Source organism: Entelurus aequoreus, linkage group LG05, assembly GCF_033978785.1.
Source record: "Entelurus aequoreus isolate RoL-2023_Sb linkage group LG05, RoL_Eaeq_v1.1, whole genome shotgun sequence".
NCBI classification, from domain to species: Eukaryota; Metazoa; Chordata; class Actinopteri; order Syngnathiformes; family Syngnathidae; genus Entelurus; species Entelurus aequoreus.
Genome location: NC_084735.1, coordinates 45,001,867 through 45,026,655, shown reverse-complemented (window position 1 = coordinate 45,026,655; position 24,789 = coordinate 45,001,867). Strand labels below are relative to the sequence as shown.

At 38.0% G+C, this 24,789-nt stretch overlaps 1 protein-coding gene across 5 annotated transcripts in view; it reads left to right on the top strand.

Moving 5' to 3' along the window:
* The window catches only part of ncor1 (nuclear receptor corepressor 1), a 168,967-nt gene that overhangs the window by 114,186 nt on the left and 29,992 nt on the right, over positions 1-24,789 (top strand). For 4 of the 5 annotated variants that reach the window (XM_062048205.1, XM_062048204.1, XM_062048203.1 and 1 more), the window contains exons 18-32: positions 4,879-5,015; positions 5,095-5,188; positions 6,868-7,300; positions 7,373-7,496; positions 9,093-9,270; positions 9,786-9,953; positions 14,915-15,081; positions 15,444-15,558; positions 16,703-16,788; positions 16,881-17,049; positions 17,132-17,257; positions 20,031-20,114; positions 20,187-20,437; positions 21,784-22,093; positions 22,267-22,473. In XM_062048205.1, coding sequence (XP_061904189.1) covers positions 4,879-5,015; positions 5,095-5,188; positions 6,868-7,300; positions 7,373-7,496; positions 9,093-9,270; positions 9,786-9,953; positions 14,915-15,081; positions 15,444-15,558; positions 16,703-16,788; positions 16,881-17,049; positions 17,132-17,257; positions 20,031-20,114; positions 20,187-20,437; positions 21,784-22,093; positions 22,267-22,473 — 2,649 coding nt within the window. The remainder of the gene's footprint in view (positions 1-4,878; positions 5,016-5,094; positions 5,189-6,867; positions 7,301-7,372; positions 7,497-9,092; positions 9,271-9,785; positions 9,954-14,914; positions 15,082-15,443; positions 15,559-16,702; positions 16,789-16,880; positions 17,050-17,131; positions 17,258-20,030; positions 20,115-20,186; positions 20,438-21,783; positions 22,094-22,266; positions 22,474-24,789) is intronic. The other variant, XM_062048206.1, reaches the window with a different exon arrangement.

The window sequence follows — 24,789 nt, the reverse complement described above, 5'->3', positions numbered from 1 at the left end:
ATGTTTATTTATATAGCCCTAAATCACAAGTGTCTCAAAGGGCTGTACAAGCCACAACGACATCCTCGGTACAGAGCCCACATACGTCAAATTAAATGGATGGAAATGAAATGCTAATGTAATACTATAAATATACATTGCTAACAAGCAGATGTGTAAGCAGTGATTAGCATATATTTTTCACACCCAAACACCAACCCTAGGAATCTTCTCGTACTAATACAATAACTTACAGTACATAAGTACTGTGATCTGCACTTTTTTCTTGGTGTAGCGCTTTTTTCTCTAGGTACTCAAAGGGCTGTACATAGTTAAGCTACATTTCAACCAGTAAGCAGTGATTAGCATATATTTTTCACACCCAAACACCAACCCTAGGAATCTTCTCGTACTAATACAATAACTTACAGTACATAAGTACTGTGATCTGCACTTTTTTCTTGGTGTAGCGCTTTTTTCTCTAGGTACTCAAAGGGCTGTACATAGTTAAGCTACATTTCAACCAGTGTGGGTGACACTGGAAGCAAGGGTAAACTGTATTGCCCAAGGAAACAACAGCAGTGACTAGGATGGCGGAATCTGCAATTGAACCTGGAACCCTAAAATTGCAGGCACGGCCGCTCTACCAACTGAGCCACACCGGGTGTTAAGATAATGTTTTTGTTGAGTTATTAAAATACAGAGTGCAATCGTTTATTTATTGCTCATTTTTAGTTTTTTGTTGTTTTATTATGTTACCGTATGTAAAATCTGCACCACAACCAAATAATTTCCCTATTGGGGAATAAATAAAGTATATCTTATCTAGGTATGTAACAATATGAAAATTTCATATCACTGTTATTTTGACCAAAATTGTTATTATTATTGCGGTATTGTTTAATATGTTAAAAAAGTACTAATACACACACGGAAATATTTTTTTAATAACTTCAATAAACAGACTCACTTTTAGAAAGCCCATTATTTTTGCATGTTTTGTATTTCTTAAGCTTCACTGATAACAGACAGTGTTGTGGCATCCTCTGTTCAACAGATCTTGAACGCATCATAAAAACCCCTTAGTCTGGTATTCCTCGGAGTGTAGATTGATTATTCTGTGTTAGAGAGCACAGCTAGTAGGTTCAATGTGCACAATTTAATATCTTATTTGCACAGACGGCTTTTTCCACAAGTTTAGATTGGTTATGTTGTTTATTAATGGGGAAAGATGTTTGTCTCTTGTATTCATGTTAGCGTGAGTTTTTTAAAGTGCGGTTATCAATCTTGGTTTTTGTATTATTTTATTCAGTAATATTAACCTTATTTTATTCGGTAATATTAACCGTCGGGCGCTTTACCGTTATTATTATTAGCGGGAGAAAATGGATGGATGGATGGATCTCTACTCCTATCCTATCCTATTGATTCATTTAATTAATAGAGACACGCCATTCTGTGTTGTGAAAAATTGAGAGAAGAAACCAAGCATAAATTCAGCCATCAGAAAAGGCTTGTATACATCCTAGTTTTTCATGTCAATTGTTATATTTTTAGTACCCTACAATGATTGATTTTTGCAATATAAAAACAGACCAAAACAATTAGTGTTTATGAGTGCATGTTTAGGTGACTAAATAATCTATGCAAATTAAACTCTGATTTCCTCTCTGCAGAAATAATAGTGTTCTATATTCCGTTGTATGACTATTTCTTAACATTAGCAGTCATCCCAGTAGTATTGCAAGGGAAGGTAGGCCACAGGATTAAAAGACAGTACAAGACAGAACAAGTTATATGCAAATAAAAACTGACCTTTGTTCTGTACACAAAAATCTGCATAACAGATGCTGTGATGTAAATCCATTGTCTTGATGCGGTAGATCACATTTCATTCATTTTTTTCATTCATTCATTTCATTTATTTATTTATTTCAGGCAATGACATAAAAAAACAATATTAATTTTTTTAAAAAGTACAAAGTTGACAACACATAATAATATAAATTAATATAGTGCAAAAGGTAATGTATAGTATGTAATGCATGATTGTCCAGTTTTGCCTGAAAGGGAGTGGGAAAAAAGATAAATTATTTAATCCCACCCCCAGTTCTCCATTCAGTGATTATTCACGTGAGTTTCACTGTTACTTTGTTTAAGAATTATAATACAAATGTTGTATCATAGTGGCATTAACACAGGTAACAATAATTATTACACTGTAACAATAATTTGTATCAATGAATGAATATACCAACAATGGTAATAGACAAAATACCAACAATGGTAATAGACAACATAGCAATAATGGTAATAGACAACATAGCAATAATAGTAAGGAAACATTGATAATAAATAAATGATGTTATACTTGTATAGCGCTTTTCTACCTTCAAGGTACTCAAAGCGCTTTGACAGTATTTCCACATTCACCCATTCACACACACATTCAGACACTGATGGCGGGAGCTGCCATGCAAGGCGCTAACCAGCAACCATCAGGAGCAAGGGTGAAGTGTCTTGCCCAAGGACACAACGGACGTGACTAGGATGGTGGAAGGTGGGGATTGAACCCCAGTAACCAGCAACCCTCCGATTGCTGGCACGGCCACTCTACCAACTTCGCCACGCCATTCCAGCACATGATAACACTTTGAGACAGAGTACAACAGCAGGTCAAATTAAAGACCCTCATCTCTATATTTGAACCAGACCCCATGTTTGTATAATAGTTTAAAGGCCTACTGAAACCCACTACTACCAACCACACAGTCTGATAGTTTATATATCAATGATGAAATCTTAACATTGCAACACATGGCAATACGGCCGGGTTAACTTATAAAGTGCAATTTTAAATTTCCCGCGAAACTTCCGGTTGAAAACGTCTATGTAAGATGACGTTTGCGCGTGACGTCGATGGTTGAAACGGAAGTATTCGGACACATTGTATCCCAATACAAACAGCTCTGTTTTCATCGCAAAATTCCACAGTATTCTGGACATCTGTGTTGGTGAATCTTTTGCAATTTGTTTAATGAACAATGGAGACTGCAAAGAAGAAAGCTGTATGTGGGATCGGTGTATTAGCGGCTGGCTGCAGCAACACAACCAGGAGGACTTTGAGTTGGACAGCAGACGCGCTATCGGACGCTAGCCGCCAACCGCATCGATGATCGGGTGAAGTCCTTCGTCGCGCCGTCGATCGCTGGAACGCAGGTGAGCATGGGTGTTGATTAGCAGATGAGGGCTGGCGTAGGTGGAGCGCTAATGTTTTTATCATAGCTCTGACGAGTTCCCGTAGCTAAGTTAGCTTCAATGGCGTCGTTAGCAACAGCATTGCTAGGCTTCGACAGGCGGCACAGCATTAACCGTGTAGTTACGTGTCCAGTGTTTGGTAGTATTGTTGATCTTCTGTCTATCCTTCCAGTCAGGGGCTTATATTTTTTGTTTCTATCTGCATTTAAGCCCGATGCTATCACGTTAGCTCCGTTGCTAAAGTGCTTCACCGATGTATTGTCGTGGAGATAAAAGTCACTGTGAATGTCCATTTCGCGTTCTCGACTCTCATTTTCAAGAGGATATAGTATCCGAGGTGGTTTAAAATACAAATCCGTGATCCACAATAGAAAAAGGAGAAAGTGTGGAATCCAATGAGCCCTTTTACCTAAGTTACGGTCAGAGCGAAAAAAGATGCGTCCTGCACTGCACTCTAGTCCTTCACTCTCACGTTCCTCATCCACAAATCTTTCATCCTCGCTCAAATTAATGGGGTAATCGTCGCTTTCTCGGTCCGAATCGCTCTCGCTGCTGGTGTAAACAGTGGGGAAATGTGAGGAGCCCTTCAACCTGCGTTGCACGCTACTTCCGGTACAGGCAAGGCTTTTTTTTATCAGCGACCAAAAGTTGCGAACTTTATCGTCGATGTTCTCTACTAAATCCTTTCAGCAAAAATATGGCAATATCGCGAAATGATTAAGTATGACACATATAAGATCTGCTATCCCCGTTTAAATAAAAAAATTTCATTTCAGTAGGCCTTTAAATCGATTAATAGTTTGACATTGCTTGGATTGTAAATCGAGTTTGTTCCATATTTTTACTCCACATACAGACACACAAAAACGTTTACGAGTGGTTTGAGCTCTCGGCAATGAGAAATATCCAAAGCCTCTCAAGTTATGAGCCTGCACTCGTCTTATAAAAAAAACGTTGTAGATTAGGCGGCAATAATTTGTTAAATCTTTATATAAGATTATTAATGTATTATATTTAACAAGGTCATCAAATTTGAGCAACTTTGATTGCATAAACAGATTATGAGTATGTTCTAAATAACTAACGTTGTGATTGATCCGCACTGCACTTTTTTTGTGTGTAATATGATCAGAGGATGAATTGTGTTGTGGTAAGTATTCCCCCATACTTCAACACAGTATGTAAGGTATGGGAGTACCAATGTGCAGTATAGTATGTGCAGTATGTGCAGCATTTTCATTGAGGTATAGTTTTGCTTTGTTTATAATTGAGAGGCTTTTGGAGATTTTTGTTTTAATGTGTCTGACATGAGCTTTCCATGATAGTTTACTATCAATTATTACTCCCAAAAATGTATTCTCATTTACGATTTCAATTTGGGTACCATCAATACTTATTTTCTGTTCATTCAGTACATTCACTGGAAACTTGCATGAAACTGTATCTGTAGAGCCCCATTGAAAAAAATGTAAATGTTAAAAGGAATTTAGAACGTAACTAATCTGTGGGTTATATTCATCTTTAAGAAACACAAAGCATGAACTATCACTACTACTATTTATCATTACATGTCCAGCTAATTAAGAGCTGAAAAGTTACAAATAGTTTTCTATGCTTAAGTGCCGCTTTGTCTTTCACTAGGTCTAGTTGAGCATGGGCGAAACTGGACGGCCATCGCCAAAATGGTGGGCACCAAAAGTGAAGCACAGTGCAAGAACTTCTATTTCAATTATAAGAGACGTCACAATCTGGACAACCTCCTTCAGCAGCATAAGCAGGTAAGCTTTTTACTGTCATCTGTCGTGGTATGCTGTTTACAGTGCAAGTAGAGACTTTGTGTCTGCCTCTGATATTCAGGACACACGGCGGGCTCGGGCCGTTAGATCTCAAGGTGAAGGTCTAACCACGACTTCACCTGATGACGACGAGGACAATGCAGATGATAGTGAAGGTTAGAGCAATGGATGTTTCAAACACGCACTGTGACACTTCGGTTTGGACTTTTAGTGCTGATTATCTTAACTAAGTCAAGGGCTAACTGGGTAAAGGACACAGTATCTGATTTAATTGTTCCACTCTCGTGAACTGTCATGCCTAATAATTACTCAGGGTTAAAAAGAGGTCAGCAGAGGAACTTCGGAGAAATGAGAAACTCAATGCAGAATGGCAGTCGATGTTTGCACTTACACTTGTTATTTGAATTGATGCCTGCATCGGTAAAGGGGCTGATGTTGAAACAAAACCAAAAAAAAAACAAGGAAGTGTCAAATAAAAGGAGACAAAATGTAGTGGAACCCTTTTACATAACAGCTCTGAGCTTGAAAGAATCACAAAAGCATGCTACTTGAGCACAATGTGCCCATCCACATCTTGATCCAGCCTGTCTGGCCAGCTTTCCTCATCTTTGTGTTCAGATCACGCTCATTACCCAGTGAAAACAGACCATTTCGCTTGGCGACTGGTGTCCCACAAATAGATTATAAAGCAAACTGATGTGATTATCTTTTGTTTCCAATAAGAATCATTATATTGGTTTCAAATAGACTGTCGTTGGTCAACTGCCTCCTATTTTGTATATTCCGGAGAACCTGAGTCCTTTACAGTCGACATTTGGTTTTGGTATATTTATTTTCTTAGAGTTACAGGAGTGCTCTGCTGTTTTTAAGGACATTCAGCAAAAAGCTAATCAAAGATCATCCCTATGACAACACTCTGTTTCATGAATCTTCTGGAAAAATGTGAGTCTTTCACAAGGACCTAATATGAAACTTTGAGGAACACTACTAGTAGAATAAAAAAAGTTGAACGAGCTACAACAACACCCTAGTTACAAAACGTGTTACTGCCAAAAAGGAAAGGACTCGTGGTTCCTTGAGGAAACCCTCAGTTATGAAAATCCCAAGTTTGGACCCCAGTGTTCAATGTGTGCTAGCAAGGTTAAAATGTCCATGAAATGATCTGTCAATCTTTTAACAGTGGTCTAAATTCCTCTCTACAACAGGAGTACCCAGTGTTTTTAGGGATTTGCTGCAAAAATGTTTGTCTTCCAACTTGTCCATGAAACTCAGACATACTCATATTTACTTGAACTGTTAACTTTGCTGGCAGTTTATTCGCAAGGGTCTCTGTATTTGGTCTTTTTCCACCTCTGTCATCACCATGACAATTAGCGCGGCACAATGCCCTTTTCAAACATTGACTGCCTAATTATATCATCACAAAGTGATTTTATAAGGATAGTATTCTAGATATGTGTTTTGTTAATAAAGTCAGGTAGTCAAGAGTAAAAGGCTACAAGAGTTATCTGTATTTTACGGCATTTTATCTTTGGGGCCTTTAATGTTAGCATAGGCAAACACTGACGTGACCAGCAAAAAAAGATAAGATTCTGCTGAAATTTGCAGTTACATGTGGGATTTCGTGGAAAGAAATGTGTGGAGTATGAAAGAGAAGCAGCCTGGTTTATCCAGTCATCGTTTTTTGTGTGTTATTTGTTGATTCATTAACTTTTTTCACATTGATAAGTTGAAGCTTTGTCAGTTTATTTTCATACATTTGACATAATTTGGACTATTATGTGTGAATTTTAACGGTCCTAATTCACATTATTTTCCATGTTTTGTCTTGTAGGCGGCGAAAATAGCTCTGATACAGAGAGTGCACCCTCCCCGTCTCAAACTGACTCCGCAAAGTCTGGTGACTCCAAGAAACCAGACAGCACTGCAGGAGATGCTCAGAGTTCAGATGCTCAGGTCAGCAATGAAAAGGCCTCTGACCCTTCCTCATATGGGAATCTCTGTGTGAAGGAGGAAAAAAGCCCAGAGGGTGAGGCTGTTTCTCAGGAGGAAAAGACCAAAGTGGCTTCCTACTCAGGTGTGGTCAATCCAAAAACGGAACCCCAAGATGTGGACTTAAAATCTGGGGAGGTTCAGGTTAAAATGGAGCCTGAGATCAAGGAGAAAGGAGATCATGGTGAAAGGCAAAGGGAGCCCCACTCGGATAATGACTCCAGCGCCACCTGCAGTGCGGATGAAGATGTAGATGCAGAGCCTGAAAGACAGAGGTGGGGTTTCCCCTAATAAACTGTTTTCAATGAATGCTCACATTCATGTTATGGTAAATGGTGTTCCTACAGTATGCTTTCGATGGAGAAGCCGTCTTTGCTCAACCCTCCAGGCACGGTCCTGGTGTCTTCACCTAAGCAAACTCCACTAAACATCCAGCAGATGCATCAACGGGCAGCTGCCATCCCACCAATGGTTAGTTTGCTTCGGTTTTAGGGATGTCAAAGTAAGCGCATGCGTTTAATCACAAAAAGTTATGGCATGAATCATTAATCATCAAAAAAAAGAAATCAGCACTGTCATCTGAAAATGTCAGTAAGTTTGTTTTCTTAAACAACTGGTTAAAGAAAGAGTAAATGCAGACATAATACACTGTGAGTTACGTTTATCGAAGTGTTTACCATATTATATATCGGTGTACATCAGCAATTTATTTGCAAAATAAATAATAATAGTACATTTTATGAATGAATGAATGAATTATACATTGTTCAAAATGTGCAGTTCATACTATACTGTTATCAAGTTTTAAGCAAATAAATGACCTGCATTCAAACATTTAAAAATATTTATGTATGATATTCTGGCACTAAAGTTGCATTTGTGTAAAAAATACTTGGATCCCCAAAAGGGACAAGCGGTAGAACATGGATGGATGGATACTTGGATCTATTTTTGAAATACATTCATATGATGCAAGCAAACTATTATCTGCAATCAATAAAAAAATCTTAAATGTGATAAAGCTGCTTACATTTTCCGAATATGTATACAGTACATCATAGTGAGCGGAGTGATAACATAAAAAAAACTTGTAAAGATTAATTAAGGAGACAATCAATTGAATTAAAAAAGTTGATATTGCACTTACATAATGCTTAATGACCTGCAAATTTGTAAACTTGACCTGGTATATTAGTAGGAAGTAACAATATGAACATTTCATATTATGGTTATTGTAACCAAATTTATCACGGTTATGATTATTATTCCGGTATTGTTGAATGTGCTCAAAAAGTACTTATAAACACACTTAAAAATTTTGAATAAGTATTTTTTTTACATAACTACGATAAATAGACACACAGAACACCCACTATTTTGTGTTTTGTGTTTCTACTAAAACACTGATAATGTTTTATTTTTAGTATGTTATCTGTCTTAATGGCTAAACTTTTATTGTTTTAAATATTGGTTTGCACTTTAGCACTTAAAGATTTATTTAAATAAAAAGTGCGTAAATTAAATATTTTATTATTGTTTATTATTTCTGGTGGGCTTTGTGTCCTACTCTATTCAGCGGTCCTTGAAAGCACCAAGAAAACATCTCCCGTCTGTTTTTCTCTGAGTAAAGAACAATCACTCTGTGAGACAGTAAGATAGTACAGCTTGTATGTTCACTGTGCACATCTTAGTTGCTCAGACAGTAATGTGTTCATATAAGTTCATATTGGAGTATGTTGTTTTATAATGGGGAAAAACATTAATGTCTCTTGTTTTCATCTTAGCATTTAAGCTTGGGAGCTTGCATCATTCAGTCCGTGAGTTTATCAAAGTGCAGTTATCAATCTCGGTTTTTCGAACATTTTAATTTAAAACGATAATACTAACCGTAGGGATTTTTACCGCGATTCTTATTAATACTGTTTATCGTCACCTCCCTATGTATTAGCATAAGTTGATTATTTTATGTCTGGTATCTTCCATTCAAATAACAAGTGACTCATGTACAGTGAATGTGTATTGTTCTTTCTCCACAATGACCATTTTTTAACCTACTGTTTGGTCCAGGTACCTGGTCCTTATGGCCCTGGTCCGGTGCCCATCAGCGGCTTTGCCATGTTGCAACACCAAATCAAAGCTGCGCATGCGTCTGCACATCTAGAAGAGAAGCAGAGGCAGGATCATGGAGACATGGAGCGAAGACCGCCTTTCAACTCCCGCAGCCCAAGCGTACTTGACAGAGACGGTAAAATAACATTCATTCTGTCCTTGTAATCATCCCTCTTCTTCATAGCTCTTATATTTCCTGCTATTTGCAATGGGTTACTTATAGTGGCTGCACATTTTTGTGCCCTTTAAAAAAACTAAAACAAAAAGTAATTGCAATGCTGCTCAGCCAAAGCCCACACAAGAAGGTAGGCTGTATCATTGCCATACTTGAGATATACAGCATACAAGAACTAGAACTTGGACATAGAGAGGAGGTTGTGCGGATTTTTTGCTGTTGCATACAAGCCCTTCAGAAAGGGCAAGCCACTCTGTTGCATTGAAGCTTTTTACAAAGCTTTTAGCACCCTTTAGTCAGAGTGCCATGAAAGCGGAGCAGTTGTCAGCAAACCGCTGACTTTCTGTTGGAAAGGTTGTGTCCATATTAGGTGTTAGCACCCTCTCAGTCCGGATCACACTCAATGCACAACGGCGCTGAGTTCTCCTTTTTAAAAGTGGTCACCTTCCCTTTGTCCGTATACCTGTGCACTGCAGGTAAGCCCCCACACTACATGCCTTATGAATTGATGTTGGCTCTGGACCAGGAGGCCTTCTCTGGTCGGTCAGGCTCCCCTCACAGACTCTCCCCCAGGGATCTAAGCAAGTCCTCACCGCAGCCTGACCTCAACATCCCTAATGCTTCTCGCTACAGTGTGCCGCCAGGTAAAAGCACACATTTTAACTTCCCTCTCTCCCTCCTCTTGTCAGCTCTGACCCAGATGCTTCCCTTGACTAAATTAAGACTTAATAAACATAATTTGATTATATATGTTAATTAGATTATAGAATTTATAAACAAACCAGTCTCCTGTTGCCTCTTCAGCGTATGTTTAAGTGTTATGGTTAGAATAAATAGAGAAACATCGTGTGGCTTTAAACCCTTAATTTCAGGGCCAGGCAGCATTATAGGCCATTCGTGCTTTGTTGGTTTCATTCTTTGTGTTTTTTTCATGTTGAGCTGTTGTGTGAAAACAGCTTTCAGTGTGCTATTGTTTACTTGGACTTTAAAGGCCATGGTGATTTTATTCAACACTTGTTATTGGCTTTTTAAAACATTAGGCTGAGTAGGACTGGAATATTTTTGGAACATCAGGTTGGTTGTTGCCGTCACTATCAAAAATAAACATGTAACATTAACTAATAGACACTATTCCAGTATTGCATGAGCTTTTGATTGTACATGTGCTTTATTTAAGCCAAAATGTGTAGTTCACACATTTTTGGGGTAATATATATTGCCCTTAAGTTGGCTCAGACCAAGGGATTTGTACCAAAATTCAATTTCATAATGGCACCGGTAATAACCCTATCAAAGTAAAAGTAGCTATGGGTGCCTTATTTCGGTGCTGCATTAATGTAGACTCAGCCACCCGCTCCAGGTGCTTGAAGGTGATATATTGTGGAAGTAATATTGCGTCCTGACAGAAGCACAGTCTGACACTTTTTTAAATCTTTATTGCCAACCTTAAAATGTCAACAGCAGTCCTTAATTTTAACACTGCATATATTTTGCCTTGGCGCTCTTCACAAAGGCATCACAACATGACTGAGGTGCTTCCACAGCAACACAATTAACATTACAACACAAGTAATCAGATTTCTGTTCTGAATTGCTGCTGATATATATTATAATTTGTTGATTTAATGTATTATTGTCAAATAACTAATCGATCATCTTACTTACATTATTGAAATATTCAAAATTATTATACTGTTCAACTTGCATGGCACAAAATTCAGTAAAAAATGAAAAGACATTTCTTTTTTACCTGCTGGGGATTACCTAATTTAATAAAAATATTGTAGCTAAAGGACAAAAAAATCCTCAGGGAGTTAAGAGTGTATGAAACATGTTAGTATTCATGTTTCTTTCTACTTTTTTTCTCAAATCTCTCAATCATATTCAGTCATAAGTAAAAATAGCAAACATGTAAAGGTTTTTTTATTAATTTATTTTAGTCCTTTGAATGCCTATTTGATGTAATTATGTATTTTTTTTATTTTGAAAGATTTGCATATAATAAGTTATCACCCATACAGTAAATGTTAAAGTGCTAGGGTACTTTTTATAAAGAGCAGGCCTAAATATACATAAGATTAGTAATACAACTTATTTTGATGAATTGTTTTATTTTTTTTGCTGTGTCCGATTACACATTTTCAGTGCATCCAGAAAGTATTCACAACACTTCACTTTTTCCACATTTTGTTATGGTACAGCTTTGCTCCAAAATAGAATAAATGAATTTTTGTCCTCAAAATTCTACAAACAATACCTCATAATGACAATGTGAAAAGTTTTTTTTTAGAGCTTTTTGCAAATGTATCAAAAATAAAAACGAACAAATCAAATGTGCAGAAGTATTCACAGCCTTTCCTCAATACATTGTTGATGCACCTTTGGCAGCAATTACAACATCAAGTCTTTTTGAATATGATGTCACAAGCTTGGCACACCTATCTTTGGGCAATTTTGCCCATTCCTCTTTGCAGCACCTCTCAATGCCCATCAAGTTGGATGGAAGCATTGGTGCTCAGCCATTTTTAGAAATGTTCAATGGGATTAAAGTCTGGGCTCTGGCTGGGCCACTCAAGGACATTTAATTTTGTTTCTCAGGGTCTGAGTCTTTAAGGTGCATTTTGGCAAACTTCAGGCAGGCTGCCATGTGTTTTGTTTACTAAGGAATGGGTTCCGTCTGGCCACTCTACCATATTGGTGGATGATTGCTGCAGAGATGATTGTCCTTCTGGAAAGTTCTCTCTCTACAGAGGAATGCTGTAGCTCGGACAGAGTGACAATCGGGTTCTTTGAAGGGTTTAAAGACCTTTTCTCAAGCAAGTATCAGCTTCACCATGGCAACATGGCACAACGTCTTAAAATAACCTGTACTTCCACCGCGTGTAGCTGTGCATGTGGATGTCTAATTGCTTGCAGGCTTTTGTGAGCAGTGGTTGAACTTTAGCCCAGTAAGGGGATTCTGTGTGTGTATGTGTGTCACATAGGGATTGTTTAGTCTAGTCACATGGACCACGGGCCTGTGAAAGTGCACACACATTCAGCCTAAACTGTAAGTCACGGCTGTCCGAAGCAAGGCTCCAGAGCCTTTTTTGACCGGCAACTGGATATTTGTACCTTGAGACACTGCTGTCTCAACACAAACTTTTTTCTTGGTTTGTGCTCTGCCATGCCATGTCAAGTGTGGGACATTGCATTTGTATTTGTTTCTTGCATTGAACAAAGAAAGGACAGTCTACCAGGTCAAATTCTTTGTGTGTTAAACATACATGGCCAATAAATCTGATTCTGATTCTGACTATATATAGACAGGTATTCAAAAAAACCTTTCTAAATCATGTCCAATGAACTGAATTTACCACAGTTGTAAGAACATCTCAAGGATGATCAGTTGAAACAGGATGAACCTGATCTCACTTTTGAGCTTCATGGCAAAGGATGGGAATAGTTATGTATATATAATGTCTAGCTAAAATTAAAATAAAAAAACATTCACATTGTCACTCTGGGGTTTTGTGTGTAGAATGTTAAGGATCCAAATTAATTTACTCCATTTTGGAATAAGGCTGTAAAATAACAAAATCACTGTTAATACTTTCAGGATGCAATGTGTAGCAGTGTAGTATCATGAGTATGAAAGGTTCCCATTGACTACCAACATAATTACAATTTTTTAACCGTACAGGCGTTACACAATATAATCATGCATAATGTTTTATTTTCAGGGTTTCATTTGGAGAACAAGAGTTCACTTTTTCTCCAAAATTGTCCTATTTAATTCCAAACAGTAAATATGACAACAGGTTCCATTTCTCCCCAAAATGAAACTTTGAAATTAAAAATGCATGATTTTGTTGTGTAACGACTGTACAGTTAAACATTGTGATTATAATAATAGACCGAATGATAATAAACTGCTATTAAGTTTGGAATCTTACCCTACAAAAAATATAACAGTATATCAAAATGTATGTTATTACTAATCTTACGTATATTTAAGCTTGATCTTTACACCAGTACTTCAGTCCTTTAATATTTACTATATGGATTATAACTATCCATCCATCCATCCATTTTCTACCGCTTGTCCCTCTCTGGGTCAGCTGGAGCCTATCCCAGCTGCACTCTGGCGGAAGGCAGGATACACCCTGGACAAGTCGCCAACATAGATAGACGTACAACATTCACACTCACATTCACACATTAGGGCCAATTTAGTGTTGCCAATCAACCTATCCCCAGGTGCATGTCTTTGGAAGTGGGAGGAAGCCGGAATACCCGGAGGGAACCCACGCAGTCACGGGGAGAACATGCAAACTCCACACAGAAAGACACAATAACCCCTGTGCCACCGTGCTTGCCCGGATTATAACTAAATGATGATCCTTTTTTCTTTTTTTTAAAATACACCGAAAAAGACCATTTAGATCAAATGGGTATTCAAAGGACTGAAGTTGATTAAGCAAAAAAAGCAGAAAAAAATATGAATCCAAAATGTCCCTAAACTTTCTTTAGCTACTCTATTCGTCTAAAAAAAAAACAATTCCCAGTGTATCGTTGATACATGAAAGTATTTGAAATGAAAATATTATGGTTATAGTTGGAGTTTATTTTAAATATGTATATAGATACAATATGATACATCATATAATCCACACGTTTTCATTTTTCTTTACAACATGTTCGAAAAGGAGTAGTAAAAAGCAAAGCTTATTTAATTCTACTCTTTTCCATTTTATAGCAATTACTGACACATTTGTTCACTTCCTGTTCTCATCTTGTAACACAATCAACATCAATGAGTTATAAGTACAACAGTTCTTAATAGTTAAGTCAGTTATGTTTCACATAATGAGATGAATAATATCTTATTTTCAACAATGTTTATCAAAATTCTTCTTCCTTGTACTTGGTAAACACTTGTTTGAACAACCTTTTAAACTGGATCATATTAATACATTGTTTGACCTATTTGCTTAATCCATTCCATAATTTAATTCCACATACTAATATGCTAAAGGTTTTAAATGGTGTGTGTGCATACAAATATTTCAAATTAGATTTTTCTTTTGAAGTTATATTCAAAGAAAAATATATTTGATGGAAAAATTGTTGTACACTCTCGGGTAGCAGGTTATAGTTTGCTTTGTGCATAATTTTAGCTGTTTGTAAATACACCAAATCACTGAGTTCCAGTATTTTGGATTCAATAATTAAAGTGTTTGTATGTTCTTTATATCCAATATTATGTATTATTCTAACTGACCTTTTTTGTAACACGGTTAGTGAATATAGTGTACTGTTGTAGTTTTTTCCCCCAAATTTCTGCACAATAACCCATATATGTAACCCAAATAAACATGAAAAAACCCTCTTACGAAAATTCCATTCAGAGTAACACAACTAAAGTTAAGGCCAAACATTTACCTCAAAGGATGAACAAGTTCCCAATATATTCTGGGGGTTAAAAAACTAAATTATATGTTTTGCACTTTTTAAAGTACCGATTCGGGCATTGTTTAGGCACCATAACCGTTTCAAAAGTAAAGTTTTAAAATGTAAACTATTCTTACTCATACTCAGTCATTTCTGTTTCCTTTCTCATCAGTCCTCCACACAGCCCCCAACCAGCTGATCCAGAGTCTGTCAGATGGAGCCCGGATGCCTTTCAGCAGGCCCAGTCGACCTCCTAACATTCCCTCTCCTCCTCCTCTCATTCCAACCACCAAACCCACAGACAAGCCGTCCTTTATTCACGGGGGCTCTATATCTCAGGTAAGACCCAGTGTAGCGCTTGAAATTCACACCATTATAAGCCTTTAATTAAAACGCTGAATAAAAACATTTGTGTACAATTGTTTTCCACACCACACATGGCGCCCAAATGTCAACTCAGTAACCTGTTATTTATCAAATATGGTCTTTACTGTGTCAACAGTCCAATGAAATGTACAATGTTGGTTCAATGGTAAAATATAGACCCAATTAGTCGTAACCACTTTAACAGTTTCAATGTAACACCATTAGTTCTGTTACATATACTTTTATATAATGTAGAAGCCATTATCACAGATATTACCATCATCACCGTGACCTGAGCTAATTTAGGTACATGTTGTCTGTCTCCACTAATTTAGGGAACCCCTGGCACATACCTGCATTCCCATGCTGTTTATGGGCCTGAGGGGAGTAAGAGCACTGTGGGGTCCATCTCTCTGGGCCTGCCTCGGCACCAGGATCCCAACAAGTCCGGTATGCCAGCCACTTTAATACATGACATTGTCTTTGTCCAACACAAATAGCATCTAACTCGGGGGTCTCAAAAGTGGGGCCCGGAGCTCGTTTTTTTATTGACCTGTGACACATTCTACAGGCAAAATATACACTACTCAGAATAGAACATCACACATAAAAACTAAGAAAAAATGGAACCGGGCCCAATTGCCACCAAAAATAGTAGCAGTAAACCAAGATGGCCAACAACCTGTGCGTTTTACTGTAAATGGTCTCTGATGTGTACACATTTCTTACTAGATGTAAGTTTTCAAGTGTGTTAAAAGCCCTCAAAATGGTTTTAGTTGGTGGAATGATAATACAATTCGTGAAGAAATTAGATATTTCGTGGGTGTCAAATGAGATATTACTGTTTACCACAGGTGTAAAAAATCTAGCCCGCCTAGAAATAATGTGCGTCAATAACGCACTTAATCATTTTGACTAAATGTATTTGTTCTTTTAATTTTGCCAGAAATTGCATGTACTGCATACAATTGCATATATGTTATATTTTAACATAATTGGATCATGCAAAAAAAACATTACATATTCCAAATATTTTTGTTAAAGTGGAAACATACTTAAATATTTGCTTGTCACCCTGACTTATGATTTCAAAGCAGGTTATCCATCAGTTTGTATGTACAAAAATATAACGATCAAATGCATAGGCAATGGTGTAATAATCATGAGGCAATTATACATTAACATTCATACATATTAACTTTTACAATCAACCTTCTGAGGGCAGCCTTTACTGCGATTTGGCCCTCAATGAACCCCTCCTGTATACTGTACTAATTTGCTAAGATGTGTATGTTTTTTTTAGATAGTTTAGCATATATTTATTGACTTGGTTTCAGTATCTTTAATGTACAAGATATATCAAAGTAGCCCCCGCATCCTTCAGTTTTTATGTTTGCAGCGCTCACTGGCAAAGGTTTGGACACCCTAGATCTAACTTTAACCAAACATTTTGTTTTCTCACATAATTATTTATTTCTTGTTTTGTCGATGTTCAAACTGTAATAATAACTAAAGTCAGCAAATGGTTGCAGTTCCATTAAATAATCACAACCATACATGAACAATTCTGTCATCACTCTTTACTTGTTTCCAGGAGCAGCAGTTCCGTTACTGCATGATGGTAGAGGCAACCTGGCAAAAATGAGTGAAAGTCTGGCTTTCAGAGGCTCAATCACCCAGGTAATGAAGGCATGGAATGACAAAAGCATTCATACGTGTTCCTGTCACTTTAGTGGTTGTGTTGCATTATGTCCTTGCGCTTTCCTCTGCAGGGCACTCCAGCCCTTTCCCAGCCTACTGTTGCTGCTGACCTGCTAAAGAGCACCATCACAAAACTGGCCACAGAAGACCTGAGCAGCTCTGACAAGGCCAGAGCAGACCAACTGGCTAAATGTCATGTTATCTATGAAGGCAAGAGTGGTCATATCCTCTCTTATGATGGTACATACTTTCTTTAATATTATTTTGCCCTAGCTAGTGTATTTCTTTACCAAATGTAACTTGGCTGATGTGTGTTCAAAAGCTATCAAGAACCCAAGGGAGAACACCCGAAGCCCCAGAACTGGCCATGAGTTGAAACGCACTTTTGACATGATGGAGGGATCCATTGGCAGGGGTCACACTGGAAGGGAAGGAGCGCCATTTGAAGGTAGCACTCTCATTTAGGATGGGTGGTTCGATCAGGGGTTTAAAGTATCAATTAGAGATGTCTCGATCCTGTCAATGGGATTGGGTTGTGGCTTACATTTGCCTTTTGTAACTGATCTGTGATCAACTGATAAGCTGCCGAGCCCAGCTGATCTTTATTGCTGCGGTGTCCGAGTGTTTGCATGGCTAAAGATTGTACTCGTGTGAAAGATTCTTTCAAAAGGGATTCATGGTCCGGGAGACAAAACTACATTTCCTCATTCCTTGTTAAGCACCTGCAGGAGATGAGTGTGCGTGTCTTGCCTGAACACTAGCTCGAACGGGTCGTTTATCCACAGTGCTTACAGTGTTTCCCATAAACTGCCAAGATACCTGTGGCGGTGGGGGCGTGGCTATGGGCGTGGTCACCATGACATCTTCGAGTAATTTGCATAATTTACTACAATGATTTGATTTTCTCTAAAAAGGCTCAAAAAATGTATACTTACTAATTAATAATAACAGTTTTATCCATCCATCCATTTTACAATATAATTACAACACTTTATGTACATATTTATATACAGATTTGAACAATAAGTTATTCACTGAAATATATTTATTAATTGTGGTTTCTTACAAAAAATATATCTTATAAAATATAAAAGCTAAAATGTCTCAAAGCTCTGCCCCTTTAATTAGTGCATACTAAATAATTTAACTTTAGCCTACTACTACAACCATATTATTTACCAGCAACATAAAGTGAAACAGAGGCAGAGGTGTCCTGCCACAGTCTGTAACAAATAAACAGAAAACAGTAGTGGTGGTAGATAGACACAGAGCTTCATCAAACATCTGATCCACTGAAGAAAGAGCTCCAAAAATCTTGAACTTTAGACTGCCATCAGTTTTACTCCCTATAGTTAACCATGTGTTTCCTACTGCCTGCAGACTTTGCACCCTTTGTTATATACACATGTTGTGTTTCCAATATAAATACATTTAATAAAGTCAAATACAAATAAGGCAACAAGAGAAGTATCCTATACTTCTCTTTTGTAAAGTAAATCTGAACAGCCGATATGGGCATCTACATCAACTATATGATTTGCCTGTGAAGCTGGAGAGGACAAAAAAAAAAAAAAATATATATATATATATATATATATATATATATATATATATATATATATATATATATATATATATATATATATATATATATATTTTTTTTTTTTTTTTTTTTTTTTATTTGTGGCGGAATTTTTTTATTTGTGGCGGAATTCTTTCATGGCGGGCCGCCACAAATAAATGAATGTGTGGGAAACCCTGGCTTAATACACTGTAATGCTTTTAAGATACTAATCCTCGCCACCGTGATAACTTTTTTTTCACATACAATTATCACTGGTGGAAAAGAGGAAAAGAAATAGCTAAGCATGACACACACACACATATACACATACGCACGCACACACACAACGAGCTGGACAACACAAGAAGCTAACCGCTAAAGCTTCACTGTGAAGTAGAGGTTATCAATCCAGATGTTGATACCATTGATACCTCGTATGGTATCATTATATAAATTATACTAAAATTATTAGTTTGATCTTTTTTTTTTTTGTTCTTTTTATTAAAATATATTTTTTGGGTCATTTTTGCTATTGTTTACAAACTCAGTTTTTAAACTAAGTCTCTGGATACAGTAAGGCCTTGAGGGTAAAACCCAAATGATAGTTACTGTGTACTATCCACTTTTAGTCAAATAATTGTATGTATCATTCAATATCCATCCATCCATTTTCTACCTCTTGTCCCTTTCGGAGTCGCGGGGGTTCTGGAGCCTATCTCAGCTGCACATGGGCGGAAGGCGGGGTACACCCTAGACAAGTCGCCACCTCATCACAGTATCATTCAATACCACTACATCATCTTATTTACAACAACGCTAGCACATTTTATTTTAAATAAGATAAGTTCTATAAAAACGTGGTATTATGTTTACTGTAGTTACTTGCTATAAAACATTTTCAGTTCTACAATTTAATGTCGGTGTTTTAGATCGAGATTTGAAATCGGATCAAAGGCGCCTCCACTATTTGAGAAGGACTGGATTAGAATAAAACCAATAGTAGTTTTTGATTTTATTTACTTATTTTGTACTTTGTTCAAACAATTGCATGTATAGTAATAGGATATTTGTATTTGTATTATTTTGTTCATCTTATATTCTTAAATTGTTTACAAATATTTTTTTATTTGATTTGTTTGCCTCAAATCTTTGTCCTGCGTTTTAGTCTGGGTATAATCATGATCAGTAAATGAAAGGCAAAATCCGGAGCGCATCATTTTTTAATTTTATTTAGCCTTTATTTAACCAGGTAATATCCAATTGAGATCAAAGATCTCTTTTCCAAGGGAGACCTGGCCAAGAGGGCAGCAGCAAGATTACATTAAAAAACAGTAAACAACACATAAAATATCACATTTACAACATTAAAACTTGCTCACATAACACATGTGCATACAGACAAGGTAGACTGCAATCCTTTCACAGAAGCTTTAAACTCATTCAATGTAACAAGGGTTTGAAGTTTAATATTCGATTGTATTGTACCAATACTGCCTAAAAGGGGCAGTAATGGTACAATACAAGTCCTGTAATGATTTTTTTATTTTTGGAAATTTGCAGTATCGCCCACCCCAAGCTAGCCACTGAATATTTGGTTTAGTTTTATATATGACCAAATATAATTTCTATATTACAATGATTGTCTTTTTGTGTTCAGGTTTGATTAGCAGAGCCTTGCCCAGAGAAGGTCTCCATGGAGATGCTAAAGAAAGGCCACTAATCACTGGATCTATCATGCAAGGTAATCTTTAGTAATGTTCTCACTTCTGTTATGCACTTAAGAAAAGCTAAACTATATTTATTATAATTTCAGGAACACCTAGAACCGCTGCAGAAACATATGAAGACACTCTGAAATATGGAAAACGCATAAAACGAGAGAGCCCGCCCATCCGCTCTTTTGATGGTGGGATTGGCAAAGGAAAGCCCTACGAGGGAGTTAACACAATTAAAGAGACTGGGCGCTCTATTCATGAAATCCCTCGACAAGACCAGTCTGGCCAGGACCTCAGGAAGACCCCTGACATGTCAGACAGGAGGGTCATTGAGGGATCCATGCCTCAGGTTAGACTGTTTGAATGACGGATTCCAATTACTTTCTATAAACAACTCACAAGATGCTTTATTTGTCGTTGCACTTAAAAAGTACAACAAGCTTTGTTTACAGTTAATCCGTCCAAGAAACAGAAATACAAAATGCCGAGCGGTACAGGACAGGAAGCTAATGGGTTGCCACATGGGCAACGCCCCGTAAAAGATCAGATCCAATCCAATCCACTTTGTTTATGTAAAACAATTTTAAAAGCAATAGAAGTTTCACAAAGTGCTGCACAAAAAATACACATTTAAAAGCAGTATAAAACTAGGACAGTCTAACGCAGTCCTTCTCAAATAGTGGGGCGGGCCCCCCAGTGTGATCTCGGAGAACATGCTTTTTTTTTGCCGTACTATAATATGACAAAGCGTGTGTAGCCCTTGGCTTCACTTTAAATACGGTTTGAGATGAGGAAAGACCGGTGTGTTGTTTTCTTTATTGTTCTTACGAATACAATGTTATGCAGAGGTGTACTTACAACAATTTTATAGACAAATGATACAATTTATAGTCACAGTGGAGAGTGGGGGCATGAAATATTTTCTTCTTCCTTGACGGGGGCGTAACATAAAATAATTGAGAAGCACTGGTCTAGTGTAAAAAACATTTAACCTAAAAATAAAAAGATAAATACGTAAAACACAACACAAGGAGGGAGTACATAGCAAAAAAAGCCACTCCAAACTGTGCTCCTTTGGGGGTGCAGTATGGGACTAGAAAAAAACCTAAGCAAACAATTCGAGACTTGCAATTTCTGTAGGCATGGAGGGGGGGGTTTACAGCGCAGGCAGCCAACCGCAACCACAGCCGGAAACGGTGTAGCCCCGTGTCGGCATGGGTGTAAAGCGGAAAAGGTGTGGGATTGGGCAGGTTACTTGTGTGCGTGTTTGCGTCATGTCTGTGGATGCGTGTGAGTCCGTAAGACTAAGATGTCCCTCCGTCTGGCATCACAGTCTTTGTGCTTAATTCCGTGTGTTGTTGCGAAAACACCATAGGTCAACAATCAACATCAAAGTCGACAATAACAAGTGTATATGAGGTATAAAAGGGAGGAATGTCAGAGCGCTGGGGCAGGTGGGTAGAGGGGGATTAGGATGTTTGGGTTAGGTAGAGTAAATACATTCCGGTGCTTGTATACTCTATTTGTCCATTTCTGTTCCTCAAACTGATCATTATTTTGCCTATATCCCAATGTCCCTTTATAAATAAATGATTATGATATATACTAGGTTTAACCTAAATCAACAACTCTGTCTGCTCATTGAACATATTTAATAATAAATGTACTCTTTTTTTTGTTGTTGTTGTTGACCAGATTCCCTCTTTGAACCAGCCTACTATCAAGCACAATGTCAAGTCCCTAATCACCAGTCCCAGTAAGCTTCCCCACAGTCTACCTCAGCTTGAGGCCATGGAACGAGCCAAATACGAGGAGAGCAAGGCCATGCGCCACACCTCGGTGGTTAACTCGACCACCTCCGTGCTGCGCTCCACACACCAGGAGGCTGGCAAATCCCAGCTCAGCCCTGGCTTGTATGAAGATGTCAATGCCCGCAGGACCCCTGTGAATTACAGCTCCAATCCTGTGACCAGAAGTTCACCCATGCTAGGACGCTCATCAGAGGGTATAATAATTTGCCTCCACTCATTGCAGAGAATAGTGTGAAAAAGTTTTGAGCTAAACTAAATATAACATGTTTTTCATAATAATAAGCATGTTTGTAGTGTTAAAAGATATTTTCTAATATCTGTACGCCTAAATTGATCATAAAAGTGACACGTCCTTTTCAATCATCAGGATCGAAATCTTCAGCACATGAAAGAAAGACACCCACACAGAGGGAAAGTGTCCCAGCCAAGCCCCCAGTGTCTGGCGGTGACCCCGGGGCTTCTCACAGTCCTTTCGACCCTCACCATAGGCCGGTTGTATCTGGGGAAGTGTACCGAGGTCATCTGCCTCCACATCTCGACCCCAGTATTGCCTTCCACAGAGTTATTGATCCTGGTACTGTGCTTTTACATTGTTTCTTCAGTCATTAGGCCAATCAATAAAATTCAGTCAGATGTTACAGTCAAAATAATTACAATAAACTACTATATATATTTGGGAGGAGGACAAGGGTATCCAAACTTCTTTTATTTGACCACGACCCATTCTAAAGACAAAATTAACACATCCCGGATTAGAACATTGCAAAAACTTAAGAACAAACGGAACCAGCCCACTTATACCCCAAAATGGGAGCTAAAACCAAAATGGCCATGACCTCGGAAGGTGGAAGTCGGAGCCGGTAATGACGTCACAGTCGAGATATGAGCGTTCCAGTTACGAGGTCGGAAATCAATATGGCCACATCCACGAAAACAAATATTTCGCTTGCCTTAACTGAGTATAAAAAACTTGTGGAAAAAATATGCACCCCTCCTGCAACCTTCAAACACGGTGGTTAAAAAATAATTACAGACGCTATTGTTAGCAATGTACAACGTATAAAACACAGAATAAAATGTAAATCACAATAAAGTAACATTACCATATACAGTGCATCTGGCAAGTATTTACAGCACTTCAATTTCCCCACATTTTGTTATGATAGTCTTATTCCAAAATAGAATACATTCATATTCGTCCTCAAAATTCTACACTTAAAACCCCATAATGACAATGTAACAACATTTTCTAGAGCTCTTTGCAAATGTATTAAAAATGAAAAACTTAAGAACCTCACATGTACAAAAGTATTCACAGTCTTTGCTCAACATTTTGTTGATGCGCCTTTGGCAGCACTTACAGCCTCAAGTCTTTTTGAATACAATGCTACAAGCTTGGCACACCTATCTTTGGGCAGTTTCACCCATTCCTCTTTGCAGCACCTCTCAAGGTCCATCAGATTGGATGGAAGCATCAGTGCGCAGCTATTTTCGATAATATATAATATCGGATTCAAGTCTAGGCTCTGGCTAGGCCACTCGAGGACATTTACAGAGTTGTCTTAAACATTGCTTTCATATCTTGGCTGTGTGCTTATGGTCCTTACCCTGCTGAAAGATGAACCGTCGCCCCAGGCTGAGTTCAAGAGCGCTCTCGAGCAGGTTTTCTGAGCATGATGTCTGTGTACATTGCTGCATTCATCTTGCCCTCTATCCTGACCAGTTTCCCAGTTCCTGCTGCTGAAAAACATCCCCACAGCATGATGCTGCCACCACCATGCTTCATTGTAGGGATTGTATTGGCCTGGTGATGAGCGTTGCCTGGTTTCCTCCAAACATTACACCTGGCTTTAACACCAAAGAGTTCAATCTTTTTCTCATCAGACCAGAGAATTTTGGTTCTCATGGTCTGACAGTCTTTCAGGTGCATTTTGGCAAATATTTACTAAGGAATGGCTTCCGTCTGGCCACTATATAATACAAGCCTGATTGGTGGATTGCTACAGATATGGTTGTCCTTCTGGGATGTTGTTTTCTCTTCACAGAGGAATGCCGTAGATCTGACAGAGTGACCATCGGGTTCTTGGTCACCTCCTTGACTAGGACCCTTCTCCCCCGATCGCTCAGTTTAGTCGGCCAGCCAGTTCTAGGAAGTGTCCTGGTGGTTGCAGACTTCTTCCATTTACGGATGATTGAGGCCACTGTGCTCACTGGGGCCTACAAGGCAGCAGATATTTTTCTGTACCCTTCCACAGATTTGTGCTTTGAGACAATTCTGTCTCGGAGGACTACAGAAAATTCCTCCAACTTCATGCTTGGTTTATGCTTCGCCATGCACTGTCAAGTGTGGGACCTTTATATATACAGATGTGTGCCTTTCCAAATCATGTCCAACCAACTGATTTTACCACAGGTGGGCTCCCTTTAAACTGTAGGAACATCTCAAGGATGATTTGTTGAAACAGGATGCACCTGAGCTCAATTTTGAGCTTCATGGCAAAGGCTGCGAATACTTATGTACATGTGATTTCTTAGTTTTTTGTTTTTTAATAAAGTTGCAAAAATCTCTCTAAAAAATAAATACAAATTTCACATTGTCATTATGGGGTATTATTTTGTGTAGAACTTTGAGGACAAAAATTTATGTATTCCATTTTTGAACAAGGATGTAACACAACAAAATGTGGAAAAAGTAAAGCTCTATCAATACTTTCCGGATGGGTTGTATAAATGTCCAACAATACATCATATACAGCTGATTTAGTGTGACAAAAGGAAGCCATAAGTGCTCATAACTTGGGGGTGGTGAGGCCTCACCGACTTTCCGATTAGGAAATTCGACCCCAGGGGGCCGTTCCAGTTGAAATTTCCTACTAGGAACTCAAAAATG